This window comes from Phaenicophaeus curvirostris, chromosome 1, assembly GCF_032191515.1.
Source record: "Phaenicophaeus curvirostris isolate KB17595 chromosome 1, BPBGC_Pcur_1.0, whole genome shotgun sequence".
Lineage (NCBI taxonomy): Eukaryota > Metazoa > Chordata > Aves > Cuculiformes > Cuculidae > Phaenicophaeus > Phaenicophaeus curvirostris.
In genome coordinates this window covers 98,013,591-98,031,960 of record NC_091392.1, presented here as the reverse complement: position 1 = coordinate 98,031,960, position 18,370 = coordinate 98,013,591, and the positions used below count along the sequence as shown (strand labels likewise).

The 18,370-nt window shown below is 39.1% G+C and overlaps 1 protein-coding gene across 1 annotated transcript in view; it reads right to left on the bottom strand.

Annotated features, from left to right (window-relative positions):
* The window catches only part of CRYBG3 (crystallin beta-gamma domain containing 3), an 87,193-nt gene that overhangs the window by 41,200 nt on the left and 27,623 nt on the right, over window positions 1–18,370 (bottom strand). Inside the window, exons 4-6 of the mRNA XM_069869396.1 lie at window positions 2,356–7,291; window positions 1,326–1,373; window positions 871–986 (exon numbers count right to left, since the gene is read on the bottom strand). Coding sequence (XP_069725497.1) covers window positions 871–986; window positions 1,326–1,373; window positions 2,356–7,291 — 5,100 coding nt within the window. The remainder of the gene's footprint in view (window positions 1–870; window positions 987–1,325; window positions 1,374–2,355; window positions 7,292–18,370) is intronic.

Sequence of the window (18,370 nt, the reverse complement as noted above, 5' to 3'; positions counted from 1 at the left end):
ACTACAGAGAAATACAGACTCGTACTTCCATGATTTAAAAGTAGGATGTAGCCTAACATAACTTAAAGTATTAACTGTATTAAAAAAAACCCCACAGTTAAACCACAATGTAAATAAAAAGCCTTATTTTACTAGAAGTAGTGTATTAATTGACACACTGAAACATGCCCTTTATGCAAGGTATAAAACATATACATACTAATAACAGCATTCCACATTTCTTAGGAAATGTATGCAAAACTAAACAAGGCTGCCTCAAAACTGCATAAATGTGACACGAGTTGTTACTACAACTGACAGTCAAACATTCACTGTAAACGCCACCAAATAAATTCGAATGCAACAACTAGCATGGTCCCAGCCTCAGCTTCCCAAAGCAAACTGAGAAACACTGTCAAAATCTACCTTAAAGGTACTTATATATCTTTCTGCATCCATATTCCTCTAAATGGTAAATTACAAACAGCAGCTAAGATTGTTCATTTGAAGGGCCTTTTGCAAAAGCTACTGTATATTGCAACTGAAGTGTTAAAAAAAAATTTCTTTGGCATACGCATGCTTCTACTGATGATTATGGCTGTATAGTCTCAGCACTTCAGGCAAGAAGTCTGAACTTACTTGTGGTTCTATTAGAAGGTTTCTATTTGAAGCTAGTTCCCAGGAGAAACAATATTTTAATTTTTTTTGTACTGTAGTATTTGAAGCCTTGTTTCAAGCTTTTTTCATTGGTATCAGTCTAATTATAAAGAAAGAAAGAGACAGATCTTGCAGATCAGATGTGTGTCATAAATAAAAGAAATGAAAATACAGGGGAAACACATGCACAGTCTTTTGTAAAGACTTTATTCAAATATGACCTGGATTTCTTACCATCCTCTAATTATCCTAAGTAATGCTCCACTGGGAAAGATCCACGACATGGTATCTACCACATCCGAATGAACTTCTTGTTTACTTTTGTCACCATAAATATCATAAATTATAATCTGAAACAACATACAATGCATACAAATGAGGGCCCATTTCCACATACAGTTTAGACAGCTATTTTTGCTTGGAATAAAATCCATTTCGCTTAGTGTACACTCAACTGATATGCTAAACATTCTACTGAACTTAAGCAACAGCTGCTGATAGAAATGCAGTAAAATTCCTAGTGCCAGGATTTTTAATAACATAATTTCATTATTCACACATGCAAGCATACACACCATTAAAACACAGAAAACTAGACTACCAATTTCAGATGCTTTCCATTCAAAACTTTTGGCACAGCAAATTATTCCAGGTATCATACTGATCTACGTGATACGAATTTTGCTTACCTTTCCTGGTCTTGGATTGTATTTGAGACTTGCCCTGTCAATAAGGTTCTGAAAGTGAAAGAACATGTAAAAACTATTAACATCTACAACAGCAGCACGAAGTACAGGCAGATTATTTGGGGTCCGCTATTTCTGTAAACGTATGCAACTGTCACTAGCAGGAACAATCAACATTTGATTCGCTGTCGTACAGAGTTGCTGTAAACAGTTGAACAGAATCAATCAGCAGAATGCAGTAAGTGCTAGAGAGGAAGAACTATTATACAAATTATAACTTTTACGCTTTCCCAGCACACAACGAACTGCAGGTCTCAACAGTGGCAAAACTAAAACAGACTTCTAACATGGACTGGAATATTCCCAACGTTATGGAAAGACTATATTCTTCAGTTACGCATTTGATATAAGTGACCTTCTCTATTTCTAAATATCAGAAGAATTGTTTTCATACTCTCATCTGCCACTACTTTAAATAAACAAAAAAAGAAATGCTAACCTATGGAAGCTGCTATTATTACTTACTTGCTAACTAAGCTACAGTTTGTAGACGACTGTCATAAAACAATCATAGCCCAAGTAAGCAGATATTTATAATTTTTGGACAATACAGCTCTACAAATCTCAGAAATGGAAGAAAGGAAAGAACAATTTTTATACAAAAGGCATCTTCAGGAGGAAATGTCCCTAACACGGACAAGTCTGTGTTTTGCTATTATACACACTTGCTATTATGAAAGTGAGTTAATTGTAAAACAGATGTAAACAGAAATTTTTCCTATGATATTTTCTGTTCACATCTTCTGTTTTACAATTAACTCACTTTCATCTGTGTGCTGAACCAAGCATACTGTGTTTTAAATCATTTATCAGAAGACTTTCTTTTTTAAACTATGATCTTAAACAGCCTAATTACTTTAATTTATGATAAAAGACTTAACGTTAAAGCGGCAGAAAGGAGAATAAGGAGACAGCAATTTTGAATATAAGCTAATCACTTTGATTATTAATATTATGGGACACGGCATCTTACCGCTGACAATTCTCCCAGTTTTAGCATGGTGTTGTCTTGAGACCAATGCATCTTTGGCTGCAACACATCCTGGAGAATGCTTCCAAACCTGGTCCCCTTCTCAAAGGAGCAACTGCTGGCAGATTTCAAGTACTGGTAGTAGGCACTTGGAGGAGGAAGTTTTACAGCAGCATCAGCTTTCTGTGAAACTGGCTTGCAAGGTGTTTGACTGGGAGAAGCTGCATCTGGAAACAGTTCTGATTGATGATTAGAGTCAGGTTGCTTTTCTGAAAGAAGTGGTTGTTCAGGAAACAAAGTTTGGTTGTTTGATTGCATGGTTGTTTTTAAATCCCCTCTCCACTGACTGGAAAGACAATCATCTTCTTGCTCAATATCAAGCATGTGTTCTTCATATGATGATTCTTCCTCCTCCTGGTCTTCCACTCCCTCCTCCTCATCCTCTTTACTGAACCGAGAAGTAAACAGTAAGCGCTCAGAAACCGACTGGAGGAGGGATAGCACAGAAGCGTGGTCAGTGTTATCTTTAGATATTCCACTAGGATGGCCTTCCGGTGACACATCTGTAGAAAGTAAATCTTCTTGGGAGCTGTCATCTTCATATATCGGAGACAAAGACAAAGGATATACTCTACAGCGCTTGGCCTCCACGCTTAGAAATGACTCTGAGCTACGGCTATCTGTTGCTTCAGTCAACTTGTTATCCTTCCCATAAAGACAGGCCGGCACATGTTTATTCTTTGCTCTTTCACACATTAGATCATCTACATTATCTGAAGGTAGAACACAAGAAGAAAGCAAACCAGTTTGCATATCATCAGTTGAGACAGATTTGTTCTCAGTCTGAAGAGCACCTTCATAAATTATAGCAAAAGAACTGTTTTCCCACTGTTCAGTTACTGGAGAAAAGGCCAAAAGATCTGTCGATTCCTTCATGTCATCACTACAGTCCAAACCATTTTCTTCAAGTCGATAATTTCTCTTCATGTCTTGATCCTTCCTTTGTACCTGCTTTGGATTCTCATTATTTTGGGCAAACACTGTGTTGAAGCAGCTCTTCCCTTCGCCGTCATCACTAATAACAGACAATTCAGGCACAGCAAACTGTGCATTCAATCCAGTATTAGTCTCTGCCATCTCACTCGTCCCTTCTGCTAGTTCCTCTTTACTCTCCATTACTTCTGAATCCTCTAAGATTACTTTTACTTGTGCAGGCACTTCTGCAGCCTCTCTTCCACAGTGTTCACAAGGACTGTCCTTTGCACTGGTTTCCAGAGAACCCTGAGAACTGCTTTTGACTTTGGATTCAGTCTGGATGCTGATTTGTTCTTCATTGGGCATAAAAGATGACAAATTAACATTTATACTTGGCAGCAATGTGCACTCTGACATATTTGTATTATTGCACAAATCTTTTAACTGCAATGACTGAATCATTTCTTCAGTCACAGTAGCATCTCTGTGTATTAAACATAAAGATCCATCAAATTTTCTACTAGTTACCGATAATCCAGCTTTGCTACATACCTCTGCTGCAGCAAGATGTTCACACACCTTTCTATTGTCTCTCTCTTCATCTGGTGTCATAAAATCCAATTCTGGCCTTACTGAACTACCAGTGGTCAGAAATCCATTTGTTTGACATGTAAATGTATTATTTGGCATCTTTTCACCCCTTTGGGGCCAATCTATGCTGTTTTCCATACTATTTGGAAGCAAGGGAAGACCCAAGCCACCCGCCTTTTCAAAATTTGCACCTATGCTCCGAGTTTCCACTTTCTCTCTTGGTTCATGCGTTTTGGCAGGTAACTTGATATCCAGGTTTAAAATCTTTGGGGTTTCAGTCTTGGGTTTAAGCTCAAACTTTTGAGAAGGCCTTTTACTCTCACTGCCTTGCCACTGATTGGATGCCAGCTTTTGTTTAGCTGAGTTAATGACTTCATCAATTATTTCTTTTGCTTTTAGTGCTAGTGCACTATGTAGGTCAATTTTATCAGGGATGTAAGATACTATCTTTTCATCTTGATTATTCGTATCCACTGTTTCATTTCCTGTAAATGAAGATGAGCCTCCTCCACTGCTCTCATTAAAATGTTTTAATGACTGCACAGCTGACTGGATTTCTTCTGCTTCCAGCTGTACAGTTCCAGCTTTCTGATAATTTGGAATATCTGTACTTATTAAACCATCCTTGCTCCCACAAAGCTGGCAGACAACAATGGCTGGTTTTGTCATTATTTCTTCTATAGCCAACTGTAAAACTGAGTCCACTATTTCCTCAGCTTTTTTAAGCAGAACAGCAGTATCTTGGAATTTAGAGCATTCTTGTCCTTTCATATTGCTATCTTCCCGTAATTCCTCAGAACAGAACTCATTTGACTCTGCAGGTGCAGCAGATGTTTGATTACCTGTCATAAAAGGGGCTTCTGAGATAGCAGAAGTGCAGTTACCAAGATTCACCTGTCTCACAGCATTTCTGCACATGCTGTCAGTACAGGCTGACTCAGATGATATTCCCAAAGATTTCCAAGGATGGATGGGTGACGTCATTGCCTCTGCCAAGACACTGCTGTCAGCCTGCTGTGTGGAGACCTCCTCTACCCCATCACCAGCTATATGACTGGAGGAGTAACTGTTCCCCTGAGCAATGCCCACTGTTTCCAAGGCAGAAAGGGAAAGGTTGGAGGCTTCTCTGGATCCCAGATTAGGTGATGAGGGCCTGTGCATGCAAATACCCACCACATCTACTCCAGCAGCAGAGCTATCAAGCATAGCTGGAGTAAGCTCAGGTTCCAGAGAATCATTTGGGCATGAAGCTCTCCGGACTCCTGACACCTCAGACATTCTGTCCTCAGGGATTACCCTGCTAAACTCAGCAGCTGGAAAAATAAAGTTGTCCTGTTCAGAAGCAGTAGACCACCTAGCAATCTGGCCATTTTCAGAGTTAGTGGCAGGACAAGACATTTTGCCTTGGCTGTCAGACGAAGCATCAAGTACTGTGGGTGATATCTTAGACGTATTACTCTTTTCCTTCTTGGAAGAAAAATTAATACATCCATCTTCAGAAACAGTTGAAGATTTAGAAATTATGTCTACATCAACATCTTTTTCACAGATGAGAACAGAATGGTTGGTCAAAGGTCTTTCTCCACATCTCAAGTCAGAATGAGAAACCACCAGACTGTTTCCTTGTGACTTAGGAGAGGAAAGTTCAGAGATGCAATTCTTGTACTCAGAAGGTAGAAGTGCAACCTCAGTCATACCAGCCTTGTTTATTTTAGAAGCAGGAGGAGTATGATCATCTGTCCTGCCAATGCTGATTAAAGGGTGAACAGCAGGCTTTGCTGTGTTATCTTCTGCAAGTATAACTAATGCCTTGGCAGAAATGTCTTGAACAGTTTCAAGGGAAACAGAACCACAGTTGTGGACAGGCACTGAGCTTTCCGAAAGACTCAACTCTACAGGCTCAAAGGATTTGCTCTTCTCACATTCAAGATCAGGACAAGAAACAGTATCTCTTGCATCTTTTAAACTGAGTTCTCTTCCCCCTATACTTTTTTCAGTTTTGCAACTAGGATGAAGAGAAACCAAGCAACAGCCTCCAGTTTCAAAAGAAGACTCAGAGGTAACAGAGATAGGTGCTGTCAGCTCATTCAAGTTAGATTTCACACTCTCACATCCATGTATGCATGACGATACATTGGCAAGGTTTCCCACTGCAACCTGAGATATAACTTTCATTGTTTCCATGCCCTCTGTTTCTAGACAAGGTAAACCAGCCTGTGGTGTGACAGTATCCTTACAATTCTCCACAAGGACTAACTGGTCATCATTTTGTATGTGCATTGGTTTCCCTAACTTACTCAGTTCTTCATCACAAGACCAGCTGCCCATGACTGTATCTTCATAATTTTTAATAGATGACATTGAAGCAGTGAGAGTACCTGCAGTTATGCATTTTTCTCCTGTTGACTCCATGCTAAGCAAAGGGAGTGTTTGTTCATCAGAAGGTAAAAGAGCAGTAGCAAGAAAATTTTGTGGATTTTGCTCTATTTCTACAGCTGCCACCATTTTCCTTGGGTCACTGTCTTTATTTGCACTACCTGTATGCTGATCTGCTTGCTCCTGAAATATAGTAGTAATGGAATGAAGCATCTGGACATCTGATGTCAGCTCCAAGTGACATTGCATTTGATGATTACAGCAATAGTCTCCCTTACTCACTTGCAGTTCTTCATTAGCTGCCTTATTGTGTGATTTGGGTGAATGCAAACAATCATCTTGTGTTACTTTGGTGGACTCCTTCCTAGGTGCTATACTACAATGCTTATCTTTATCAAAATTAGAAATGGCATTTTTGTCTGCCTGAAACATAGCTTCTGCTTCTCCCAGCAGTTCAACTTCTTTTCCAACCAAACCATTTGCAGAACTCACTTTAAGGGAGCTGGTAATCTGAGAAGCAGAATTGGTTAGGATCTCACCGTTTCTACTACTAGATGACAAAAATGAATCTAGCGAACAAGTCCTTTTAAATTTTGTTGCAGCTAAAGCAAGTGTATGTTTTAAATCTATCTCATGAGACGATTCAGTAGATAAAATTGTGGCTTTGGCAGTTATTTTGCCTTTACTGCTACTCAAGCAATGGTGAGCTTTCCCAGACTTTGTTGTTTCCATTTTAAATGCAGAAGAATCTACTATGAGACCATCTTTGTGATCTTTATCCTCATTTTCTCCATTCTCTTTTAAGCATCCTGATTTTGGAGAGAGGGTTGTTTGGATTTCCCCATTTTCTTTGACCATTAAAGCATTTCTGTTCTCAGTCCTTTCTTCTCCTTTTACGGCCATTTCTGATTGACTCTTCAGTAGCTGCCTAATCCTTGCAGAACCTCGATATGTTGCATAAGTGACAGCGGGTCCTTCTGGCTTCCGTTGCATCTGCCTGTAATCAGATCATCATTATCAGCACAAGACAGACTATCTAAATAGCTGGTGCGACAATAAAGGTTAACACAAACTTCTATTATTGTCTGTATGGATTTTGAGTATGTATTCTCTCAATAGGTACAGAAGAATATAAAAATGGAGTGGATTTACCAATCTAAAATAGTATCTCTTTTCTGTCAAGGTTTTAGAGGCCCAGATTCTCACTTCAATATTAATTTTATTTTGAAGAGGGAACTTAATATTATTTAAAATTACAAGTAAACTCCCTCCTTGTGCAAAATTTGGACATGCAAAGAGTATAAGCAAACTAAAAGTGAAATTATTGGTATCTATAAACACTAAAACAGAGATATAAACACTTGTTCATGTGCATGTTTTACATTGCCAGCTATATTTAGCCTAATGCCAAAATATCTGAATATGGGAACTTATTGTGAGAACTTGAAAGTTAAGCTTGTATTGAGGTTAAATTCATTATAATTCCTGATGAAAGCTACAGCAAAATCTCAAAATAGGGTTTATCAGCCAGGTATACTACATTATAGAAGCATCAGAAGAGTTATGTATAAACACCATGTTTCCCAAGCATTTGCAAAGTTAGATGCCTCCCTAGTCTTCTATATTGCTAGTTTGGTTTCCAAAGATACCAACACTGGTAGCTGCTAAATATCACCCCCCCCATTTGTTTAAGATGCTGTCTCAGTATTCACACCTCTTACAAGAACAATACACATTTCTTGCGGAAGAAAAAACACAGAGAAAGGGTAGTAGAATAAAATAAGGGATTTCTGTTGTTGTTTTCCTGAAAAAAAGGAAATTACTTTATTTTCCACTGTCTCACAGAAAACTTTCTTATACATTAGAAAACACATTTCACAGTTCCAGAGATCCTAAAAAACTTCGGGGAAGGATTTGTTGCGTTCTATACTTCACTATATTCACTCCTCATCAGTTATAGCCATAATAAAAATAAATCTTAAGAATGTAAGATCTGATCATGCGGTCATTCAGAATTAACCCTACTGAGTAACCTCTCCTATTTCAGTCAAGTCAGAATGGTATCAAAATGTTTTAAATAGTCACTATTAAGCTTTTAAAAAAATACATCAGCTCTCCCATACTTTTGCTTACCTCAAAAATAAAAGCAGTCTACAACCATCCTGAATTCAGATAAAATTTATTTCAAGAAAACAAACAGAATACAGGTTGGCACCAATCCTCCAAACAAGTTTTATGGATCCTTACAAAGGAAAACTAGTAAGTGTTTAAAGCGAGCATCATAATGGTACTGCAAGACACCAAACACCCATTTCCACCACAAGCAAGGCATTATTTTAAATAAACGCTTGATGAAAGTCGCCTTTTACTAAGAGCTTTTCATTCTGTGGTCAATATTTTGATATGCGGAGGGAAGAATTCAGAATTTACTTACAGACATCTGGCAAGAACTAGTGCTCTGACACAAACCTGGAAAATGTCTTGCTGTTTGTCTCCCACACTCAACTTTTACCTTCAAATTTCTCCCATTAACTCAGTAATTCTTAAGCTCAAAGCATAAAGAAATGGGATGAACAGTTCATTTTACAGAATGTTGCCTACAGAGGCATGACAACGTGAACATAGCATGATGGGATACTATATTCACATTCATTTGAGCCACAGATCCCAATGAAGAGTTATACTATTTATTACAAACAGCCAGGTAAAACAAACACACTCAGAAGTTTCTATTTGCCTGTGTGGTACCTTTTACAATTTCCCCCGAACGCTTTTTGTTCTCCATTTGTCTTCCAAGGGAATTTTATGCTCCAATTGATTAATTTGAAGTCTGAGCAAGACTCGGAGGAACCTGCCCTACAGAGCTCTGTGCACAAACCCAACCCTCACTAGCACTAGCTACAGCACCGCTTCACTTGCAGAGCATTATCCTGCAGCTGGGCTCTGCCACTGCCTCCTAACACACAGCTCTGATCTCCTGCAGAGTTGCTTCTACCAAGAGTTTATGCAAAGGATGCTATTTTAAAAAGGAACCAAACTTTCCCTCATAGACATGGCAGCTTCAGGATCTCTGACCTTTAATAAAGAATCTGCCACTCGGCATGTTATAAAAAGCCAACAATCTTTTTAGTCCTAATGTAGAACTTTTAGAACACATAGAAGCGTGTTCAATCTGAAGACTCATGTGGAACAAGACATTTAAGAAATGAAATCTCATGTTCCTATGCATCAGCAGCAATTCAGCTGTAAGTCTTACGAAACACATTTAGAAGCAGGCTGTGTCACGGAAAATCTTTTGGAAGTGTCACTAGAGACTTGTTTCAGAGACATTTAAAGTAACAATTCATTTCTTAGCACCAAAACAATATGTCAGTTCGGAACTTACGTTAAAAACTCTTTGAAATTTTTATTTCAACTCCTATGAGGATACAGATGAAAACCTGACTACAGACAGAACCCAGTGTGTATTCTATCACATATTTGAAATACTGGGAGATTCCTTCTTTTCCTTCTTCCCAGGAAGCTATTCAATTCCCTATAAAGCCTTAATTCAGTTTCACAAAAGACAGTTTGACAGCAACAAGAGAGGATGTCAACATGAGTTACATTAAATTTGTCAAAAATAGGTGCTTGTAGAGATTTCTTCTATTCTGAAAGGGAAATAAAATGTTCAAGGGGGGCTAACTCAAGGAGAGGGGAACATCTTCTGATATCACATATGACAGACATCTTGTGTAACTCACCCCAAAAGTGACATTAGTTATAAAACAGCCTTGTTGGTTTGAAGGCCTGAAGTAGGAAGAAACCTATTACCTTGAATGCCTCATCTCAGTGCATCTGTAAAGACTACATTGTTTGCACTTTTTTTCCCCAAGTGTATGTCATCAAGATGGTGACCCCTCCAAACTTCTTATTTGTACCATACAATAATGCAGAAAGCAGACAACCCTAGACTATTTTCAAAAAGACGAGGGAAGATCACACAGAGTGATAGAGCACTACATGGGTACAGCATCTCAGATCCCCAGACAGAACAGCTTCATTTGCACAGCATGACCTCCCCGCTAAAAAGCCCTTAAACCAGCATCACTGCTTCTTAGACCCAGGCTCACAAGCTCCAGCTCAGCAGTGCTGAAGCGTAAGCACAATGCTGGCTGGTGTGTTTCTGCAGCATGCAACACTGGCTCTCCCAAGACATGCAATAGCCACTTTTGCCTCATCCTTCACTCTTCCAGATATTTTCTCCTGAGTTTAGCACCATTCTGCTTATTCAAGCATGCATGTGCATGTTTCCCCTAATGCCCTCTCACAGACCCCTCAGACAGAGGAGGTCCCAGAGTAGAGAGATCTGCAAGCTACAGGCTGCAAACTGCTGACTTAAATCAGTATTTCTCTTGTGGCTCCTGTCTACACCTCTGTGACTATTTTAAAATTATGCTGCTGTTTGTTTTAATTTTTTCCATTTTGCTTTTTTCCTACTGCATACTTAACTGACAACTTCTTAAAAATTACGTCCTTTGTCTGGAAACAATTATCTTAAAGTCACTTTGAAAAATCCTCTGATGGAATCCAACTTACTGAGCCAGCTGGTTTTGAATCATGTCAGATCTTCATAAATGGAAAAAATAAAAGCCTTATTAAAAAAAAAAAAAAGATGCTGTGGGCTAACTGAAAAGTTGCCATATACAACTTAGATGTAAGAAAATTAGGTTTTAGCTTCACAGTTTCAATGTGAAGTTTGAAATACCTGGCACCCTGGGATTTCACAATGCATATTTCAAAAAGTCAAAAGTTGGATTGAACAGCTTGATGTGCACATGATTGATTTTGCAGGAAATTTCAAAGCTAATGTTCCAAAGGGCAATTAAGAGTCAATGACAACTCTAACAAAAGCAGATTGTAGTCTCTGTGACCTTCGAAGGAATATCTCTACTTCCCCTTGCCCTTCATGGTCCTACTTCTTGATTATCTTCCACATCTGGAAAAGTAACATTACGCCAAGGCTGAAGGAAGGCTGACCCAAAACAGCTACAAGACCAAGGACAGCATAAAGGGCCTGGGATCACTCCATGCTCTTTGCTGCCATCTTTTCTGGCAGCAGCCAGTACTTCTGCCCTATTCCTATGGGAATTAGCCATGCACACCTACCTGCCCCCCTCACACCCCACATAGTTCAGCCATCTAGCTCTCCATTTCCCTCTGTTACACACAGATATTCAGGTGCTCAAATGCCTTTGACACACCTCTTCCAGGTAGCACGGACAAACATCTGCAGCAGTTTGCCACATGCTGCCTTATGCTGACATGCAAGAAGAGGCTATAGGATTCCACAGATCCAATGAAAAGTAAATTGCATTCAGAAGCTGGATGGCGACAAGCTACCTTGCCACTCCGGTGTGAGGATTAAGTCCTTATTGACAAATCAAGGTTTAGGAAGCATGACCAATTACACTGCAGGTACAAAGAATTCCTTAACTTCAAAATCAGACTGTTTCTAGGAAAGTCTCTATTAATCAAATATATCACAGTTGAGCAACACATTTAAAAAAAACCAAAAACCTCAGTGGAAAAAACAACCCAGTGAATTAACTTTCAACTTAATTAATTTAGCTCAATTTCGCATTGTGGATTTGTTATGAATTACTCTTAAACTAAGAAGCTTTCATCCTTTGGAAACACAAACACCTTTGCTTTGGTGCCAGCAAGAATCTTCCCTTTGGCCCATGCCCCAGTTCCGGGCAGATGTCCTCCTTGGCAGGCAAACCAGGGCCCGCATTTCTCCTACAGCGGAGCCCCAAAATTCATCCACCCCACTCTCGCAACGGGTTGCTAAATCCCAGCACAGTGTATGTCTTAATAAGGTCTCAGCTAACACAAAAAGGCTTTGGCTTTGGTCAAAATTTGAAAGTCTGTGAGCGCTCTTAAAAAGGTAGCTCATTCGAATCAAGGTATGCATAGAGAGACACGTCTGGAGGAAAAGATTTAAGAATAATGAAGCACCTGATGGTTATCTGACAGATAGCTAAATCCTTCCATGGAAATTCGGGTACACTCCTGCAATCACTGCTGAAAGCCCCCCTCCACAAGTACACACAAAGAGAATTAGGGGCAGGATGATGCTGATCCTTCTCTGGGACAGTCTTCTAAATAAATTTTAGGTCATCTTTGACTGTCCTAGAAGGGTGGAACTACCCACACAGCTTACACCTCTCTCAAGAGGAAGCAGGTCACTCTCAGCAATGACTCGCTGTCCATCTGAGCACCAGCAGTCGGACAACGCTGCACTTCCACAGTAGGTTTCTGAAGGTAGAAGCCAGAAAGCCATCGGAAGACTACCTATGATGTCCTGCTTCTCTCTTCCCATCTCCCCACCCCAAGACACACACCTTTGCCCGCTGCTCCTCCTTATGCCGCTTCGTGTGTCTGTGTAAACAAACTGCATCAGGGAATACAGACCAAAAGTAATCTGGTATCTAAGTCCAAACAGTAATGCTTGCAGGCATGCAGAGCATGTACTAGCAAGACTGCTCAGGCTCCACAGCTGTCCTGGTGTTCCCCAGAGCCACCATCAAGGCAGCCCCTTACTACAAAGGGAAGCAGCTGTCTCTCCTGTCTCTGAGAGGCTGTATATTACTATGTAAATATACGTATTTGTCTGTACAATGGGAATCTTTATGCAGGTATTATTATGATGGAAGCAATCAACACAGTGCTTTTGTTTTCCTCTTACTGTCACCACCCAACAGATGCTTTCAAAGATGGATGGACACTGTCAGGCTGTGTTCTCTCTTTACGGTTTTAAAGATCTGGATCCTGTATGTAAAAGAGGTCCTGGGTAGGCAATTACAAAGAACAACACTGCTCTGATCACAAGCCACATTTGATTTCACCAAACGCAGCAACAGTAGCTTCCCCCCTCTTATGCGTTATTCCTCAGGAGTTATCTGGTGAGAACATCGCTTGGAATTAAGGGATTCACATTCATTTACTCTTAATTGTCTGTCAAAGGCATCTACTGAGAAAGATGAACACTGCTGCTACTGACTGAATCAAAACCACAACACACAATTCATGACAAAGAAGAGCTATGTTTCTGTATCACCACAAGCCTGCCACCTGACCAGTAACACAAAGGTGAATGACAAGCTCTGAAACAGACATGCTAACCAGAATTATGTAGACCACAAGGGTTTTACCAGATACATTACTAGCAGAGCAAAATGAAAGGACATGATTTTTCAGAATACTAAGAAGGGAAATACTATGCAACGAGATGCATATCAACAGGTTTACTAGACTTCAAAATAATATATTACCCCCATACCCTCAGAAAATCCATCAATGTATAACATGGTAGAAGCACAAATAGTTTGAAACTTGTCCCTCCTAAAGGCTACCTCCCTTCTGAAAGAAATAGCTTGCAGTGCTCTTGCTAAACTAATTGTACCTAAAGGGCTTCTGCTTCTTTAATCCAGACAGTGGCAAGTGGTAAAGGAGGAGGAATTGGCTCCTGGTAGGGTGCAATGTGTAAAAGCACACTGTCCTGAACTTTCGCTTTTGAAATCACCCCGTCGTCTTCTCCCTCCAGTTAGAAAATTCTTGCAGTTAGGGGGTTGGGAGTTTTTTCTCACTTTGAAGTCCACAAGATTCATAACAGAAGTGAGAAGTCAGGATCTTAAATATTTTGTTGAACTAGGGTATTAGCATCTGGTCAGGATTTTATAATCAAGACATTTAGAGCAAGTACAACTTTGATTTTCATCTCATCAAATCTATTGAGCAATGCAGCAAAGCTTCTTGCTAAACTCCAGAACAAGCCATGCAGTTTCGCAAGTACTATTGTTTCACACATCGACATACATAACATCCACTTATTCTTAAAGGATATTACAAAATGAAAAAATATCTGTTAAAAGATATGCAAACAGCAAGTAGTTAATAGAACAGATCTGGGTCATTATTCAATTATTTTTTCCTGGGGTGGGAAAAAAAAAAAAAGGGAAATAAATTGTCAGAATTGTGTCCTCAATCACTTGTAGACAGTACTGCCTGTTATCAGGATGAGTATTCTTGAGAAGATGGCAGGTATGTACTGCAGGAAGTTTATTCTCAGGAGTCTTGGAGAAACAGCCTCAATTCTGAAGCCAAATCATTGCTTGTTAGTGAAAGGTAAGTAAAATAATTATACATTCTAGGAAGAAAAGATAACGGGGGCCAAGCCTTGTTTCATATTTGTTACCTACTTTATGAAATCTTGATCTTTCTCATGTAGACTTAAAGCAATAAGCAATTAGGTGATGTGTATTCCCACTGTTCTGTTTTTTATATTAGGGCTTATTCCATCAGTTAAAGGTTGGCTTTCAACATCACTAAGGAGGAGTGCAAAGGCTGAAACTAAAACTTTTCACTGTTATACTTACCCCTCTGCCACTGGGGGCTGTTCTACACAAAAGCTGCCATCTTACTTAAGTAATAATCGTACTTTGCATTTTTGTTTTCCAATTATAGCTGAATAAGCATTACTTTAAAACACTATTTTACATTTCATCCCTTCATCATTAACCTTTCATAGAACACTGCAAGCCCAATTGCTTGCTTCACTTCTCAAGCAGACAAATGGAAGACTAAGGGATGCAATAACTGGAGACTTGGCCAGCTTAGAGCTGCAATTATTATATTACTGTCCACAGTAACTGGTGCCTAGAGACTTTGCCAAATTTATCATGGTTTTGTCCTCAGTGCTCCTCTTTTACCATTTGCCCCTCCCTGGATTAAAGGAGCAGAAGTCCCTCAGGTACAATTACCTCTGAGCCAACCAGCCAGGGTAATGGAGGAATAATGAGACCTAAACATTTTGTCCCTCATGAACATGTATTCCACAGACTGAGCTCATGAATTCCACCTCCCTTGGCTGAAGGCCTGGAAACTTGAGTCTTTACCAAGTGCCAGGCCTCCCACTGAGAGCAAAATTAACCTCAGTCTACAGGTCAGAGCAGTCCAATCTCCTTGTATTTTGCAAAATACTGCTTTAAGAATATAAGGTTAACAAAGCTGTCTAGGTAGACACCTCTGAAACCATTTGGCAGGTATTTTAGTTCTGAAAGATGGTTTGGGTTCTTTTAAATAACTCTGTTGGGGATTATGGAATGTAACAACTATCCCGCCTTCACTTATCATCGCAACCTCTTCCCTAACCACAGATAACCTCTCATTTAATATTTAACAGTAGTTTAGAACTAAAAAATTCATTTAAGAGTTCCTGACAAAGGAAACGGTTATAAGATTCATAAACCCGTGGTGTACAGGATGTGCAAAGCCCTCAGCTTCAATTTGCTTCTACATTAAATACCAAAATAGAAGTTTAACATAACAATCAATAGTACTTTTGAATTTATATGGATCAGTAGCGTGTCTTGGGACCCAACCTTCAAGAGGCAAGCAAAAGATCACATTCACATCCTCCCTTCTGTTCATGATATCCAAGGACCTTTCTGTTCCTTTGTGCTACACTATTCACATGCCTTCAGCACTCATTTCCAACTACTTCTTAGTATTTCTGTAAATCTACCTAGCCAATCACCAGTAATTGGGAGCATTTTTACAGTGTAACTATGCAATGTGAATACCATACCAGTTAGTTAATATTTAGTAAAATAGCTAGCTAGTATTGAAGAAAAAAACTGCTTAAAGTTCTCCTATAAATTAAAAGGGAACAAACCCAGCCTAATCACTTCTATAGTAGAGAGGTATCCTTCATTCAAACTTTTAAAAAGATAAACAGTGCAAACCTCTGCTTCTGCATTGTCAGTTCAATTCCTCTTTACTAATTGCTTCAGAAACACAGTTTACATTGTGTAGTCAAGCAGAGAAAGACATACACACAAAAGTTATACAGGGCCTGTCTAACTTGATTGTATCCTGAGCCAAAAAGGGCAGAATGAACACTATGCTTTGAGAATGAGTTTAAAAGAAAAATGACTGGTTTAACATTTGTCTGATTTTACAACAGCTACAACAAAAAAAAACATAGATTTTCTGCTATTCAAAAAAGTAACTTTCCATGGAAAAAACTTCATTCTGTATACATACCAAATTACCCTGACCTCCAAATTCGCAACACATTTTTATAAGCTTGCCTGACCAGAAGACAGGTAAACTCTACTGAGAAAACTCTCTGGAGAAAATTCTGCACTGATTTTCCTAGGTTATCTAACAATACAGGACAACGTACAAATACGGTGAATTGCAAATGTCTACTGCAATTTTCATTTCAAGAAAACCAAAATTACTCAAAAATACTTGCATTGAGCAAGAAGGTCACTTCAGTGAGTTCATAGCCACACACTCCAAACTCCGTAAGCTTTTATTAATGCCAAATTTATGAATACACATTGTTCTGGAGATGAATTAACAAGTTGAATCACTGAAGATTCATACTTGTCTGAAGAGATGGGAGAGACAAAGGGAGTTAGAGGAGTACAGCACACAGGAGGACTGCTGGGGAAGAGACTAAGAAAAAGAAACCTGCATAGCGAACAGTCTGCCACTGCACACTGAAGACAATCAATAGCTGTGCGTGGAGAGAGTGAGAAAAAGAGCAAACACTGAACAGTACTGCAGAAAGGTATCCTGAGATACAATATGGAAAAAATGCCTCAAAACAAAGTAAAAAGTGAAAAAGATCTATTAATTAATAATTAATTATTGTCTTTTGACTAAGGTCCCTTTCAGGCAAGGAATGACTTTTCTTATATGTCTGCATAGCCCCTGGCACAATGGCATGAGACTCACCTGCCAATTTCCAGAGTACACAACGTTAACAGCAAACATTAGCAAGAGCCCAATGCAGCAAGCCAGCTTGTGTAACAGGTTTTAAGAAAGACACAGTTTGTTTAGGAATAGACTGAATAACATAATGCATCTAGACCTCTCCAGGTAACAACTACGGGGAGGAGAAATTTTCTTCTATATCAGTCAGTGAAGGGGGTTGGTGGGGCAGGGTTGCAGCATGCACTTTGGAAAAAAGCATCAGTCAGATGTGCGCTACTATAAGAATCTGTAATAAAAATGAGGCAGCCACGTCACAGATTAAAAAAGATTACTCACGAGAACACAACTATTATTATTCGTCATTACAAACAGTACTGTATTTTGGTGATGGAAATACAATCTTAAATTAGCCTGAAAATGTATCACATCCCCTCTTCATAACCTGATCAGCCATTACATTTATAATACAAAGATTAAGGACAGTAACCTCAAATCATCAGTCTACTGACAGAGTGCTGAAGACATCCCTGATATGGAAGTGAAATTCATTAAGCAGCCACTTAGGCAATCTGTGACCTCCTATACGGAGGTGAAACACTTCACATGCCACAGATTAATACACCAAGTGCAAATCAAATGAGTTTTAAAATTTAAAAAAAAAAAAAAAGGTGTTACTTCTCAGTACACCCTCCTACTCCCATTCTACAACACAAGACGGAGCACTGTGACAGAATTACTGGTTACACCAAATCACTGCTTTTGGCTTAAGTTTTAAATAAATATCCTTGGCAGTATTGAAAATCTGCATAAATATCACTTATGGATTCATTGCCTGTGGGCAAGTCCATATTCTACACACCTATCAAAACCTGGACAGGTACCACAGGCATACCTACACATCCAACCCCAAACCTCTGCTGTACTGACTCACATACAGTCAAATATTCAACATAACAGCTACAAATTTTTATTTTTTTTTTTTTTAACACTAGTACCTATGTTTATGCCACAGTCAGAAAGATTTTGTAATATACAGTGTGGACCACAGCCAATGTTTCTGCTTCTCTACTCTCAAATAAACATTGGTGCCCTTGGCACCATTTTTTTTTAAAATCTTTTTTGGAAATACTACAGAACTGTCAAGGGTATTCCCTATTTAGGCTAATTTGGTATTTTATATAACCTTGTTCACATTACAGGAAAACCCTGAGCAACAAGGGGAAAGAAAAGACAGAAGCAAAAATCATCAAGTCAAACTAACCAGGAAAGATAATTTAAAAATGAGGAAACCTTACTCGCAGAAGTA